Source organism: Sphaeramia orbicularis, chromosome 6 (genome assembly GCF_902148855.1).
Source record: "Sphaeramia orbicularis chromosome 6, fSphaOr1.1, whole genome shotgun sequence".
Classification (NCBI taxonomy): domain Eukaryota; kingdom Metazoa; phylum Chordata; class Actinopteri; order Kurtiformes; family Apogonidae; genus Sphaeramia; species Sphaeramia orbicularis.
The window spans coordinates 20,041,990-20,056,566 of NC_043962.1; the positions used below are offsets into that span (position 1 = coordinate 20,041,990).

At 38.7% G+C, this 14,577-nt stretch overlaps 2 protein-coding genes across 4 annotated transcripts in view; one reads left to right on the forward strand and one right to left on the reverse strand.

Moving 5' to 3' along the window:
* Positions 1-2,955, reverse strand: part of mrpl23 (mitochondrial ribosomal protein L23) — a 34,218-nt gene extending 31,263 nt beyond the window's left edge. Inside the window, exons 1-2 of the mRNA XM_030137111.1 lie at positions 2,841-2,955; positions 423-545 (exon numbers count right to left, since the gene is read on the reverse strand). Coding sequence (XP_029992971.1) covers positions 423-545; positions 2,841-2,860 — 143 coding nt within the window. The 5' untranslated portion in view covers positions 2,861-2,955. The remainder of the gene's footprint in view (positions 1-422; positions 546-2,840) is intronic.
* Positions 2,956-9,633: 6,678 nt separating this feature from the next.
* The window catches only part of LOC115421338 (SITS-binding protein), a 46,557-nt gene continuing 41,613 nt past the window's right edge, over positions 9,634-14,577 (forward strand). The window contains exons 1-3 of one of the 3 annotated variants that reach the window (XM_030137180.1): positions 9,634-9,869; positions 9,947-10,605; positions 12,792-12,963. In XM_030137180.1, the coding sequence (XP_029993040.1) occupies positions 10,135-10,605; positions 12,792-12,963 (643 nt within the window). In that variant the 5' untranslated portion in view covers positions 9,634-9,869; positions 9,947-10,134. Of the gene's footprint in view, positions 10,606-12,791; positions 12,964-14,577 lie in introns of all 3 variants that reach the window. The other 2 variants (XM_030137181.1, XM_030137179.1) reach the window with 2 other exon arrangements.

Genomic DNA, 14,577 nt, shown 5'->3' on the forward strand with positions numbered 1-14,577 from the left:
TTATGATGTTAATAACTCAACAGTCATGCCAGTCTTTATGAGAGCAATCACACTGATTGTTTATATGGGTATTAAATGTTTTTAAATATGTTTCTTTTTCCCTTGTCCTGTGTGAAGCACCTTGAATTGTCTTGTTGCTGAAATGTGCTATACAAATAAACTTGCCTTGCCTATTACCTATTGTGTTTTATTAAAGTTTAGCTATCAGTTACCACAGAGCAGAACTCCACTCTTTGCAATGGATTCATTCATTCGGTGTTAATTGTGCCTTGAGTCATTACACCTTGTAACAAATGTGGTTACATGAACCAGTACAGTCTTACTAGCTAAAAATGCAGAATAAACATTGAATTCATTACATAAAATGTTTTTCTCCAATGCATCTCCACACAATGACAGAAAAGATCTGTAAGCAGACTTACTCCATTGGGATGCGAAACTGGACAGTGTCAGGAGGCTGCTCTTTTCCGGGCCTAACCAGAGTCAGGAACCAGTTGGGTCTGAAGAGCCTCAGCTGTGGGTTACCCAGCTGATACAGGGGATAGCTGAGGAGAAAGGAGGAAAATGTCGTCAGTGACTGTGTCCTTCCCACAAACCCTTTCTACAATCTCACTGTCAATGTTGTGTTTGTAACTAAGACTGCATGGTTCAACTTTAGTTCAGTTTTAATCTGGTATAATTGACTGCTGTCAAAATTTGAAGATATAAAAGAGCTGGATCAAAAGAGAGTTGTGTCATTAAGAAGCATAGGATGAGACCACTGTTTGGGATCCACTATCCAAACCACAAAGGGAATATTCGGTGAGTAAATATGACAACTGTCATTCCAGCTGGAGGAAAATATGTTGCTTTTTAATTGGTAATTGGCACGATTCTGATTAAAAACCATCATTTTTAACGATGCAGAAAACCAAACCTTTTAGTCCCGCATTACAGAGGTTATAATGAATTCTAAAAACATATTCAAATCATCCATCAGCATTTTTGAAATTTATAGTTTGGAAAATGTGTTCCAGGAAACACAAATTCAGATTAATTCAGTGATTCAGGAGTAGCAGGCAAAGTGTTTTACCATAACTGTCCCTATGACAGGTCCTGAGCCCATCATTGACTACATCAATGTGTGTAAATGTAGGGCAGGGCTGATATCACATAAGTAATCTATTTGATGCCACAATTATGTTCTTCAACACAGCCAACATTCAAGCAATAGGTTCATCATAGGGAAAGCCTTTGCAGATTAGTTTGTAGAGAAAAAGTGAATTTCTGCTCATTTCAACTATAACCAACATCTTATTGTAAGAGTACGGCAGACATTACAATTAGTTTGCTGAAAAAAATGTATGACTCTTAACGTAAATGCAATCTTTTCAAAAAGAAGCTGGCATGTATTGTCGGAAAACCAAGTATTATTTTCGGCTAAAATTTGCTTAGGGGTTCAAATGAGTGGCCATTTCTGTCAAAAAAAAAGTTGTAAGAAATGCATAGAACTGTGTTGAAATAATGCTAATGCATTTGTGCACAGACTACTGATATTATTTGACAGTGGAAGCTATATTTTCAGAAATATCAGATTTTGAATAGCACGTGTATGTGAAAACTTTTGCTGGTGGACGGACGTGACATTACCCATTATGATCTGGTCAGTACCAGTACTTTATTAGGAATAAACTTATATACTCACTATTGCTAATTCTCCTCTTATTCATAAATGTTAGTATTGTGGATCTAAAACAATAACAGCTGACACAAAAACACAAAATGTGGCAGTGGACGGATGTGACACGGTTGTTCCGGATCTCATCATACTGATGCTCAGCAGCCATGTCACCATTTCCACAAATGATCCCTGTGCAAAAACTAGCATCATAATTATTTATTGTATAGTTTATCATCATACTAAAGAGTAAATAACAATATAGAATTGTTATTTCTTTATAAAAATGCTTATTATTAGAAAACTGTTGATTTAAAAAGTGACGTGTGACATTCTTAATGTATGTATTGGCGTAACATAAACAGGATGGATCAGCACCATACTCCACATTGCAACCTGTAAAAATAAAACATGTGATATGTAGGATATAATATTGTAAGAAAAATTGGGGAATCTAAAAGAATAGAATATTTGTTTTTCAGGTAAATTCAGTTAAAATATAACTCGGCCATTTGTGACATGAAAATATAGCATTAATTGTGATGAAATGTGACATTTTTGACCTGAAAACATAGTTCATATGACCATCAACATGTTGCAACAGAACTGAAATCCTGTACATTTGCAGAACTTGCATTTACCAACACAAAGTTATGCACAAAGACATAAGACCTCTAAGCAAATTTTAGCCGTTTTTCAATATTAAATGACTCTATAGGACCCTACGTACACCACAGTTAAAAAGTCATCTCTTAATGACACTTAGCATAACAAATTATTAACACTGACTGACTTCTTTGGGAATAATGCCACTATCTTCCCATTTAAAGACTGGCTTACTTCAGTGTCTACATATCAACACAAGCTAATTGTGATGTATCCTAAACACTGGCTACATGCTAACGACAAGATATTTTAGCATAGCTATCAGATGCTAGCTAACTCCTCGTTGTATATAAGTCACAAAGACAACTGCTTAAAACACAGTGACAGTAGAAGAAATTCAGTGAAGCTTTTCTATGTTGATAACTTCAGTGAGATAGAAAACAGATGAAGGCTCAGACATTAGCCGCTAGCTTGCAAAACGGCCACGAAAAAGATACAAATACAGGTTTAATCGTTAACACAGTAGATAATACGCTTATTTTTGCCTAGTGCTGTGAATACATAACTTCGTGCTTACAATATTCGTGTCACCGGCATCACGTAAACGCTAGCTTTTACACATCCGCTGCAGTTTGTTGTTTTGTAGTCTTTTCAAGGTTGTCAAACGCTACACGTGTATTGAAGTACTTCCGGGAACACTTGTAATGCGCGTGCGCACTTGCTTTCGCCTGTGCCCTTGAAGACAGGGTTCAGAGGGCTGACACAGGAGGTCCCTCTGCAGCACTGTTTGAGAAAATGAGACTGAAATATGCATCTGATTTCCCTGTCATGTAAGTATGTTCTGACCAAGCACATAGACCATGAAATATGTTTATATCAATGATGATCAGGTTCCACTTTCGGTTTATGTGATAATGTGAGGTTTCATAGGGCTTAAAGATCTCCACAACTAATTCAGGAAATCTGCCATATTCTTCCCAGACCTTTTATTTATTTTCATTTATTTACTTTTGGTTGTTTTGTTTTGTTTTGTTTTGTTTTGTTTTTCGAAGCAGGTCAAAATACTTTCACTGAATTCTTTGTTGAACATGATTTATCTCAGTGTGAATGTGAAAATAAATGCCTTAATGCAAACTAACAAACAAATAAAGGTCAGTTTAAAGGTCCAGTAAATATGATCTATGACTATCAAATTGCAGTAATTATATATAATATTCATGATTATTTACTTAGTGTCTAATCAAAAGAAAAAATAAATGACAGTCAGTATGTTTTTTTTTTCTTTGTTTGTTTCTTTGTTTCTTTGCTTTAGAATGAGCCATTTATTTACAGAAGGGGCAGATCACCATACATGGAGCCCCCCATATTCCACCAGTGTGTCTCTACAATAACTTTGTCTACTTCTATATTTTTCCTTACATTTTATACCATCTATAATTCAGAGTCACCCACTATGTTTGAGTTTGTACTAGTGCTAATATTCCCTTAACAAACAGAACTGAAATTAGGTTGTTTTGTTTTGCAGCCACTGTGGCCCCTCCTTTCCCCACAGCTTTGAGCTACATTTCCTCATATGATGAGACAGCAGCAGAGGGAGACTTCATCCCATTCCTCCTTCAGAGCTCTTGCCCCCAGTGTCTGACCTCACACCAACTACGATGTGCTTACAGCAGGGGTAAGAATGATTGAAGGCCCCCTGAGTGGAACATGAGCCCCTGGCTCAGCTGGTTCAGACCTGGCAGTGGCAGGAAATGGCCTACATTGACAGCCCACACTATGCCAGGGAGGGAAGTTTCCATCAGTTAAGATACCGTGTGTGTGTGTGTGTGTGTGTGTGTGTGAGAGACATTTGATTATTATGCAGTCTTTGTATCATTGACCACACAGTCGTTCGTTTAACTATATTAGAACAACACAGGTGTCTCTGGATTTCCTTTTCTTGCCTCAGATAACGGGAATATTTGCTGCCATCACTTCTTTAGTTGTTTACTTGTTTGTTACTTTGGAATGGCATCAGCTGACATCAGTATACCGTATACTGGACGTGCATAAACATTGCAAGGTGTAGATGGGGAGATTACTTTCACATGACACACTGTAATGTGTAGTTTCCACTGCCTATTAAACATAAGGTCATATCTCCATAAAACAAATACAGTAAATATGTTCATGAAACCCCATTAGCTGTCAAAACACTTGCTTTGCTGACTGTTAATCAGAATATAGTGCATGTCAGTGTGGTGGTGTATAATTTATGCATAGTAGTGGAGTTGTTTGTGGGTGTTTACTGGTTCCTGGATCAACCAGTGTGGAATTCAATCCTCTACATTTCATAATATTTGTCAGTACTGACGCAGCTGAATGTGTTTCTACCTAAGAGGGTGGAAAGCTACACCTACAGTATAAGAAAAAATAAAGAAAAAATGCAAATAAAGATGCAATATCAACCACACAGATGAAACCTTAAACTCGGTAAAGACTGGTATGTATTACTGCAGCTGAACCTGTTTAACTCTGATTCAGTGAGGTAAATATCTGGTATTATTTCTGCCCTTATCACCTCTATACGTTTTGTTGAAAGATATTTGTGTATGTGTACCTGTGTGTAAGGTGTGAAAGGTTGATCCCTAGTTCTTTTGCCTCCTGTCTCCTCCTTGGACTCAGACCTGGAGCTTTCTATGGCTGCAGTAGCAGTAGCAGCGATCATTACCTCAGTCTGGGTGCCAATGTTTAGCAAAGTTCCAGCCAGTGCAGACCAGGCCAGGTCTATGGGGGGTGAAGGGGACCAGCAACATGAACCGGTGCAACCTTCAGCCAAAGGTCCGCTCTCACACTGTTGTCCAACTCTGCCATTTATAGATGTGATTCAAGCCTGTTTATTAACACACACAGTTGAGCTCTTTGATGGAAAATAAAAGTAAACCATATTATTTCATTTCACTGGTTGTTGTACCAGCCATAAGAATACAAACTGTTTTTTTTATTGCCTTCCAAATGACTTTGCAATAGAGAGCTCTGCTGCTGTCATTACCTTTTACATTTGCTCTTAGTGAAAATGAATGTTGCTTATTACTTTTTTCAGTTTTGCAGAAGCTGTAGTCTAGTTCATAGCCTGGCCACTCATCTACTCAGAGACAAAAGCCACACACACACACATAGATTTTGCATTTCTGTGTATTACTGAGACATTCCACCCACTTGTTTTAATTTCGTGGAGGCTTTGCACAAACGCATCATGCATATCTATAACTTTCTCTTTCTCATGCATTTCTCTAAGTCTCTCTAACTTTAAAACAAGTCTTACCCCTCAGATTTAACTATTTACATGAAGGGGACGTGCGTTTTGTCCCTGTTAGGAACCAGAGTCACCACAAGTGATTGTGTAAACAGATTTATATCTCTATAAGAAATAGATGGTTCCACATACGTATATATATGCATAGAGAGAAAAGTAACCTCAATCACAAGGAGCACACACGAGGTTCATTTTGCTGCAGATTTCAGATAATCATAATCTAAGAGAAACTACACCTAAATGTGAAGAGTGTCTGTGTGTATGAGAGAGAGAAAGAGTTGGAATGAAGGGTCAGGTCTGGGGCAGTGGAAAGTGGCTGTTTGTGCGACACTACAAAACGGGAGAAAGTGAGAGAGAGAGAGAAGATAGAGTCCTCTAACAGTAGAGGTGGATAGACGGAAACAGTTTGGTCTACAGCGGGACTGTCCCGCCAAGAGCAGGCCAGGCACTGGGGCCACATGGAAACTTTCCCCCTCTGATTCTCAGGCAGGCAGCCGGAGGAGAAGTTGTTGGTATTGAATATCCCAGAGAAGAAAAAAAAGGGGAAATGGTAAATTGAAGATCCAGACATGAAGATGGAAAAGTTTGTCAGTTCAAGTGAATAGTTTTGCATGTAATGGGACCCACTGTTGTAGTGTTTCCCTCTAAAGCCACTTCAACCTTGCATGAAGCACAGACCATCCTGATGTGTTGAACCATTTACTCAAGTAATTGCTTGACAAAAAGATGACATTTAGCAGCATGTTTTTATACTTTCACTTTTCACACTCAATAGAAAGACATAGTGATGGAGAGTGGATAAGGAGTAAAGAATGAGCTGCTGCCACAGGTTAGTTACTTTGATGACAGTTTGAGTGCAATAATGTGAATTTTATTTATATTTTTACATGTTCTATATTAATATACAACATAAATAGATGAGCCACATACAGTAGGCTAAGACTATACTACATTATGTGCATTGTGCACTACAGTCAGGGTTGAGGCGGAACTTTGTCAGGGGAGCCAATTATCATTTTTGGCAGCAGTTGTTTATAAAACCATTCTCATCCCCTGTTGACAATCTGTAGCAGATGTTTCATAGACAGAAGACTGTAAGCTTCAGTGGCTATCGGGTTTGACTGAACAAGACTGAAGGGAAAAGATTTTTAAAAGACACCATCAGTGCTTTAACAGTTTACGTCAATGAACGCATAATGATACTTGAAGTAAAAATATCAATTTTTACTTGAACTGTAGTATAAATCAGCTGACCTTTCGGGATTTTGTAACATTTAGGGATCTTTAAGGAGGTAGTCCATGAGATTTAGGCACATTAGTGACTTAAATGCTATTTTTTATTTAATTGCAACTTTACTCCCTCTGATCTTAATAAAGCAGTGGACACACTCATCACACAAAACATAAACCATTAGCCTCTCTTCCGACACACCTAATTAAACCCTTGGCCCCTTGCTATCAACACTAAATGAGTGGTCAGATGTAGTGGCCAATTCAGGTCAGATTCCTCTGTTTTTTCACGTCCCGTGTTCACACTCTCGGAGGGAGCGGGTGCATGCCACGCAGCAGTCCTCTGTCTATTAATAGTCACAAGGGATGGAGTTGGGGGCAATCTGGATGGCGTGTAAATTTAGGCCCTCCCCCCTGGATGTTCCGTTGATGTCATAAGCTTGAACTCTGACCCAGGAGCCTGGCTGCCACAAGGCCTATCATGAACTTGAATTTCAGGGGTTTCATTGCAAGTGTGCACGTAGTCACACACACACACACACACACGCACTTATTCATGTCAGATTACATGCGATTACATAAAAGACAACATCTGAAACAGTTTGGAAATCATGATGAAAACACTGTGGGAAAAACTTGACCATCGCAGGACATGAACTCATACAGTGATAGCTATTTGGTGTGCAGATGGAAGCAGCGTTCATTCCCTCCAAAAGACAAAGTAGCTTCTTGGTCATCTGCCTAATTTTAACCTGAACATATGTCTTTCAAAACCAGATAAGTCACAAACAAATGGCACCAATAACTTGCAGAGATTTTGAGATCTTATGCAGTTGGAGTGGGGTGATTAGGTAGAGTGTTCTCACAGGTTCCCACAGCCTTATCCAGTGTCTCTGCTCCTGCCAGAGTTATGCGATGGATCGGGGGGGCTGACATGCATAAACAGGGACAGGGGCAACTGATCTTCAAGGTATGTCAGCCGACACTCTTGGGATATCTGGTGTACAGCCCTGCGGAAGACCTTAACCTACAATCATAACAACATTGTCAAAGCCCTGATTCCTCTTGTCTTATTTTTGGGTTTGATAAAGTTGTTGTTAGATACCAATAGAGCCATGACCATGTTACAGTAAGAACTGTGTTGAAATAAATGGATAGTGACACTGAATCAAAATAAGTGAACATGAGCAGTGTACAGTTCAAGTTTCAGAGATGTGTAACAAAGAATATGCCTCTGACTGAAGCAACAGTCAACAAGGCTTTGTGTTTTATAGACCAAACACAATGATTGTCACGTACTTATTCATGCTCAAGACTCCAGACACAATAGATGTTGACAGTCTAAATGCCAACAAATGCCACCTTCCCCCAAGCACACCACCACCTGCTTACCCTTGAGGCACTCATAAACAACATTTCTGTCCTCAAGTGTCTTCTGTACAGCCACGGGTCACAAAAGCACAATTCACACTGTCTAAAATGCATTGACATGTAACTCATAATTACCTGGATCTGCTCTGGAGTTTGTTAACATAATGCTGTGATGCATAGAGTTATATTGTGTGTGAACTTAGGATATATGGAAATCATAGTCTCATATTAACCCTTTCATGCATGAATTATGAGAACATAATCAAGATTTTTTCCCTAAGTGTTTTTATTCCTCTTTAGGCATGAAAAAAACAATGACACGGAGTTGCATGGAGTTGCAAAAATGTCCACTCAGCTGGACACCATGCGTTTAATTTTTGAAGCAAAGAAACATGTATTTACTGGCATACTGTGTGAAAACTATGAACATGTTTTTAAAATGCTGCTAATCTGATATTTTCTGATGTCACATTTTAACATACACTAATACTAGTTATTAATCACTTTATGGAGATAATACGCAAAAAAAACAACTTTTTGTTAAAAAAAAAAAAAAAAAACCTGTTGAATACAGTCTAATAATAATAACAAGCAACTGATTTACACTAAAGCATGTTAGTGCAGGTGAGGTTTATCAAGGACGGTAAAGTTACTGTGAAGCTATGAATGTCAGTGTATGGGATGATCCACTGTGTTGGCTAATATGGAACTAAAACAATAAAATCCATGAATATACAAAAGAACAGCTTTGAATAACTGTCCACTGTAGTGACCACTATCCATGAAAGGGCTAAAACAGAGCATATATCTAATTTAATATTGAAATATGATGTACTATAATAATGAATATTAACTGTTATTGAAAAAATATAGGATCAGATCCAAACAGCAGGTATTTGTCCATGTTCTGATAAGATGGATGAAAAAGGTATGGTTAAATAAAATGGCACCACTGATATTAATTGATAAATTTTAGTTGTTAAAGTTAAAAGAGGACTGGTACTGGCCCTCCAGCCTGGATATTTGTTGGTTCTCCATTTATAAACTAAGTAAAACTGTCCAGGAAACCAGTTGAATCTCTCAATTCCAAAAGGTTCCTGGATGCAGCATGATTTATTACCAAATGAAATCTTCCAAACTCATGCCATCTCGTGGAATAAGTGAGGTAATAGCTGATAACTGACCTGTCATTCACTTTGATACATGAGCTTTTCCAGCAGTTTCATTTAAAACGCAGAACGCACACGAAAAATATTCTGCTGTTTAAATCATTTAGAGATTTCTGAATACCAGAGGATTGAATATGGATGAAGCTTTGCAACTTCCCCGGCCATGCCTTCCCCATCTGACGCCCCAGACCACACCAAACCCATCGGATGACAAGTCTCCACCGCCTTTACGCACGCAGAGCGCACAGAGAGTTATTGACCACGCATGGGGGTCCCTCCCTACTAGTCTGTCGGTGGCCTCCCAGCCCCGACGGGCAGCTCCAAGACTCTGCCAAACCCTCCTGATCCCCCACTTCCCTCTCTCTACCTTTCCTCTGAAGAAACAGTTCGGCGTTACGTCAGAAAGTGCAGGGCAAGCAAGACAGTCTCTTAGGAGCTATTCGTAGGCATTGCTGCCAAACCCGGCTTGGGGCTGCTTACGAGCTTATTGCAGCCAATGCAATTTACCAAACCAACTCTTTTAAAACTGCAGCAGTATGTGGTAAGTCATTTATTCATTCATACTGTTTTATTTGCCTGCTGGGATTTTTATTTCTCACAGGTTTTTTCACATGACAGGTCACTGTTGCTGGCACAATTGCGCAAAAGCCAACAGTGTAAACGGTGTAAAGATAAAAGAGTAGGCTGGTTTATCCTGTAGCCTCACCGAAAACATCATGACATGATGAAGCAACACAGATTTTTGACGCACACAGATTTCTGCAGCATTTTTTGTGTTTGATTCTTTGCTGATACAAAAAGTCAACATGCCCCACGCTCGAAATAGGAACCCTAGCCCCATCCCTGAGGTAACATGGGACACGGGATTGAAGGAGATGAACGAGACCTGGAAAGGAGCTATAGCCTGTCTCGGGGTGGCCGTCTTCTTCGTCATGACCATCGGGATCATATACTGGCAAGTGGTGGACCAGCCCAACAAGAACTGGATCCTCAGGGGGACTTTTAGCGGACTGATCTGGGAGAGAAGAACCCACTCACTGGTCATCCAGACCCTGACAGAGGACAAGACCTACGTGGAGATAGACGTTGGGAATGTGGGGAACCCAGACGTGGAGGTTCCTTTCGTGAGGAATCTGTGCTGGCTGAATAAAACGGAGTTCTGCTATACGTGGGACTCGGTGGCGGAGGTGAAGATCTCGCTCGAAGTCAACGAGGAGACGGAGACCGAGTGTTACAGTATGACATGGGCGCCGGTGCACTGTCATGTGGAGTTGAAGGTAGGATTCCTGTCAGTGTGAGTCAGTCCACATCACAATAAAAAACACTGTCACTGCATTATTCTGTTATTGTTTTCAGGCAAAACGCACAAATACATATGAACAGTTTACTTTGATCTCATCCTGGAAAGTCTCCACTTTCAACCCTGGCTCCTACAGATGAAGCTCATTTATAAATATAAATAAAAATATAAATGTGGGTGTTCTGAATCCCCTGCATAATATTGCATGTAATATAAGTGAAATACTGTTGCATTTATCATCCCCCTGTTGCTTTTATAATCTGCAAACCGCATTCATTTCACACACAACACATCTCACTGACGCGCGTAAATGTACCTGATTTCAGCTTCTTAATATATGAAAAAAGGGACTGAATTGTGCATTTAAATAGAAAAAATAATTACTTAAACAAGCATTTTACATTTTGCATTATTTAATTGCCATAAACTGTTTTAAAAAGGCACACAATTTAGTAAGTGGTAATTCAGTTCATTTTAAATATTCCGCTTTGTTTCGTAAAAAAAAATAATCTATTAATCTTTTGTTAAATTGTAAGTTAAATATACTTAAATGAATTATAATGATCTTTGGAGTTTTAATTGCAAAAATCCCATCCCCTCACCCTTCGCCCTTTTTCACAGACCTTCTTTGAACGGCACATGGCACAGCGGAAAACACCGTTAAATCTGCTTTGTCACAGTACAGTTAATATGTTTTTTCTTCTTCTTTGCATGCACAGCACTTACTGTACTTTTCCCCCTGCTTAATTATCAAAGGTATTTAACTATTGAGATGTTTGGGGAGGTTAATCTTTCTGCTGGAACATTCCTCGCCATAACACCTTGTCATGTGGTGTAGGTCACAGGGAATATTTCCAAACTTTAACAACAAAAGTGGCATTTTTTTTTTTTTTCTAATTTCCGAAAGTCCTCAGTGGTGACTCTCAGGTGGTCACTTTGGCACCTGTTTTTGAGCAACGCAACCCAGATTTGTGGACATGAATTAGGCTGTTCAAGCTCCCCAGTTGACGCACTTGAGTCCACGCGTAAAGACGAGAGAAGACTACTTTTTCTAAGAAAACACGTCATGTCATTGAATCCTTTCCGTGTGCCGTGACTTCTGAGACGGTTTCATATACCAGGCATCATACTATAGCCTCTACTCAACATTCTGCAAAAAAGTAAAAATAACTTTTGCAAAAGATTAAACCTCAGAAAATATTTGTCACTTGATATATTATAGTGAAAGATATATATATTTTACATTTCACATTATTTACTCTTTTACATAAGACTCCCTGCTACACATTTCTCTTTATTTTTCCCCAATACAAAACTCAAAGGAAAGGATATTTAGTTAAAAAGTAATCTCTGCAGAATAAACTGATTTTTTTTTTTCTCATTTCAAAGTTGCTCACTGTTACTCTTTTTAAGTGTAATCCGGGGTGTAAGAAAATATCGGTATCGCAATATATCACGATATTTCACTTCACAATACTGTATTGATATTAAAAAGTACTGTATCGATATTTTTAGGTATTTATTCAAATGCAGATATGGCAGAGGTTCATTTTTGTTTTTCGTTTTTCATGCTCTTTTATTTCTATATTCACATGGGTATTTGGTTCTGTTGTTTGTTTACTACAAAAGTACTACAGCGATATGTGTATATATGTGATAGCACGTCATACACGTAGTTTTTTTGAAATGGATAACACTGTTTTGTTAAATAATGGATAATTCAATCATCCTAAAAGCACTTTTTACTGTCTGAAAGAGGCAAATGTTTGTTTTTTTATTGGGAATGCACAAAAATAATGTTCTGATGTTGGATGATTCAGGGACTGAACACTATGTATTCTTTTTGCAATAGGATACAAACATTTAAGCAGGATCTGAAACTGTAATGTCTGTAAAACATTATTTATTTATTTACTTATGTGTTTTATTTTGTACTGGTAAAGCCACATGTTAAAACTTTATTTATCCAAATGCTGCACTATAATGTTTTCCAGAAAATAGTCTTTTAAAAAAAGAAACAAAACAAAAAATATCGCTCTGTTAACAGTATCATGATATATCGCGATATATCGTATCGTGATCCTAGTATTGTGATTTGTATTGTATCACCAGATTCTTGCTGATACACAGCCCTAAGTGTGATCTGTGTGTGTGATCTATCAGGACTGCTTCTCCATGACCAACGTGTCCTGGTACGGTGGTGCCAGTGTTCAGGGACAGACTTGGCCTATCAACGATCAAAATGCCACCATGCAGCCCTTCATCGTCAGCGATCTGAGGGACAATCCTTCAGGCTTCGGTTCTGCCCTGGAACGATACTTCCTGGGATCATCAGGTGAGAGGTCATCTCCATAGTAACCAAGGAAAATCCAAAATGGGGTACTTTTGGTTCCTGTCAGCTGTTGAGATGAAGATTACCTTCACTAAAAGCACAGACATTGTTGTTCCTCACACCTAACGCTGCTTTGAGAAACATCATTGTAACTTTGAAATGACATGGGGTCAGCTGTGTTTTCCACTATTACCATTGGGCAGGGTCTGCACAAGGGCCCAAGAAATCTGACCCCACGGAGGGTATACGACATGTGGCGTAAATCCCAGGGCGTGAGGGAAGCCCTGTGGATGCTTGTGTTTTCTTATCCCCTGACCCCCTCCCATGCATGTTTGTTTGTGTTTAAGTCAAGAAAAAAAAAAAAGGCCTGTCCACCACCAGAACCAACCGCACACAACTGGACGGGACAGTGGTTCCACAAATAGTGTGCAATCTAATACAGTCTGTGGCATGTCAGTTTATTAATTTAGAGATTAGACTACAAAGGAAAGCAAACCACCTTTAGCATCTTAAATTAACTCTTAGCAATACCGGGTTAATTGCCTTTTGTTTCTATTAAAAGGGCAGGTTGGATGAGGGCCCTGCTGACTCTTATAACTCATCCGGTTATTTTGGGGGTGTTAGATTTTATCCTGGGGGCAAAGGGGGGAGTCAAGGACCGCTGGCGGATGTGAATGGTTAATGTGACTGATGAGGAACGCGCGGTGTGTGTACATGTGTGTTTATGTGTGGTAGCTAGTATTGAATTAACCTTGGGGCATTGGGCTCAGATGTTGTCTTTGTGAGGCATTTGCTTCCTAAGCTGCTGCTCAAACCAAATCAACTTTGTTTTTCAAAGGTCTCATCATATATGAATTAAAAAATAAATGAGATTCATATCATTAAGACAGGGCTGTCAAACTCATGTTAGTTCAGGGGCCACTTTAAGCTAAATTTGATCTGCAGTGGGCCAGACCGGTGAAATAATAACATAATAATATATAAATAATGTCAACTCCAAACTTTCCTCAATGTTTTAGAGCAAAAAAAGTAAAATTATGCGATCAAAATGTTTACATCTATCAACTATCCTTTAAAATAATGTGAATATCATGAACAAACTGAAATTTCTTAAGAAAACTAAGTGCAATTTTAACGATATTATGTCTCAGTTTATCATTTACACGTGTAAATTACAACTTACAGATGACATTGGATCAACAAATACACAAAACAATTAATAACAGGCAGAATATGGGAAAACTTGCACTTCAGACATTTCAAAATGTTCATATTTGTTCAGGTTATTCGCATTTTTGTGAAATGATAGTTTTAGTGTAAATACAGTAAAATGGCATGAAGATTTTTACATTTACAAAGAGAAAAATTTGGCGTTATGAGTATTTATAGGTTATTGGGATGGTGTTTTACTGATCAAACCCACTTGAGATTAAATTGGGAACCTGAACTAAAATGATTAATATCTTCTGTGTAATTTTTGAATTTCACAAATTCATCCCAGGGGCCAGATTGGACCCTTTGGCGGGCCGGATTTGGCCCCCAGGCCGCATGTTTGACACCTGTGGTTTAGAGCAGGGGTGTCAAACTCCTTTTAGTTCAGTTCCACATTCAGCTAAA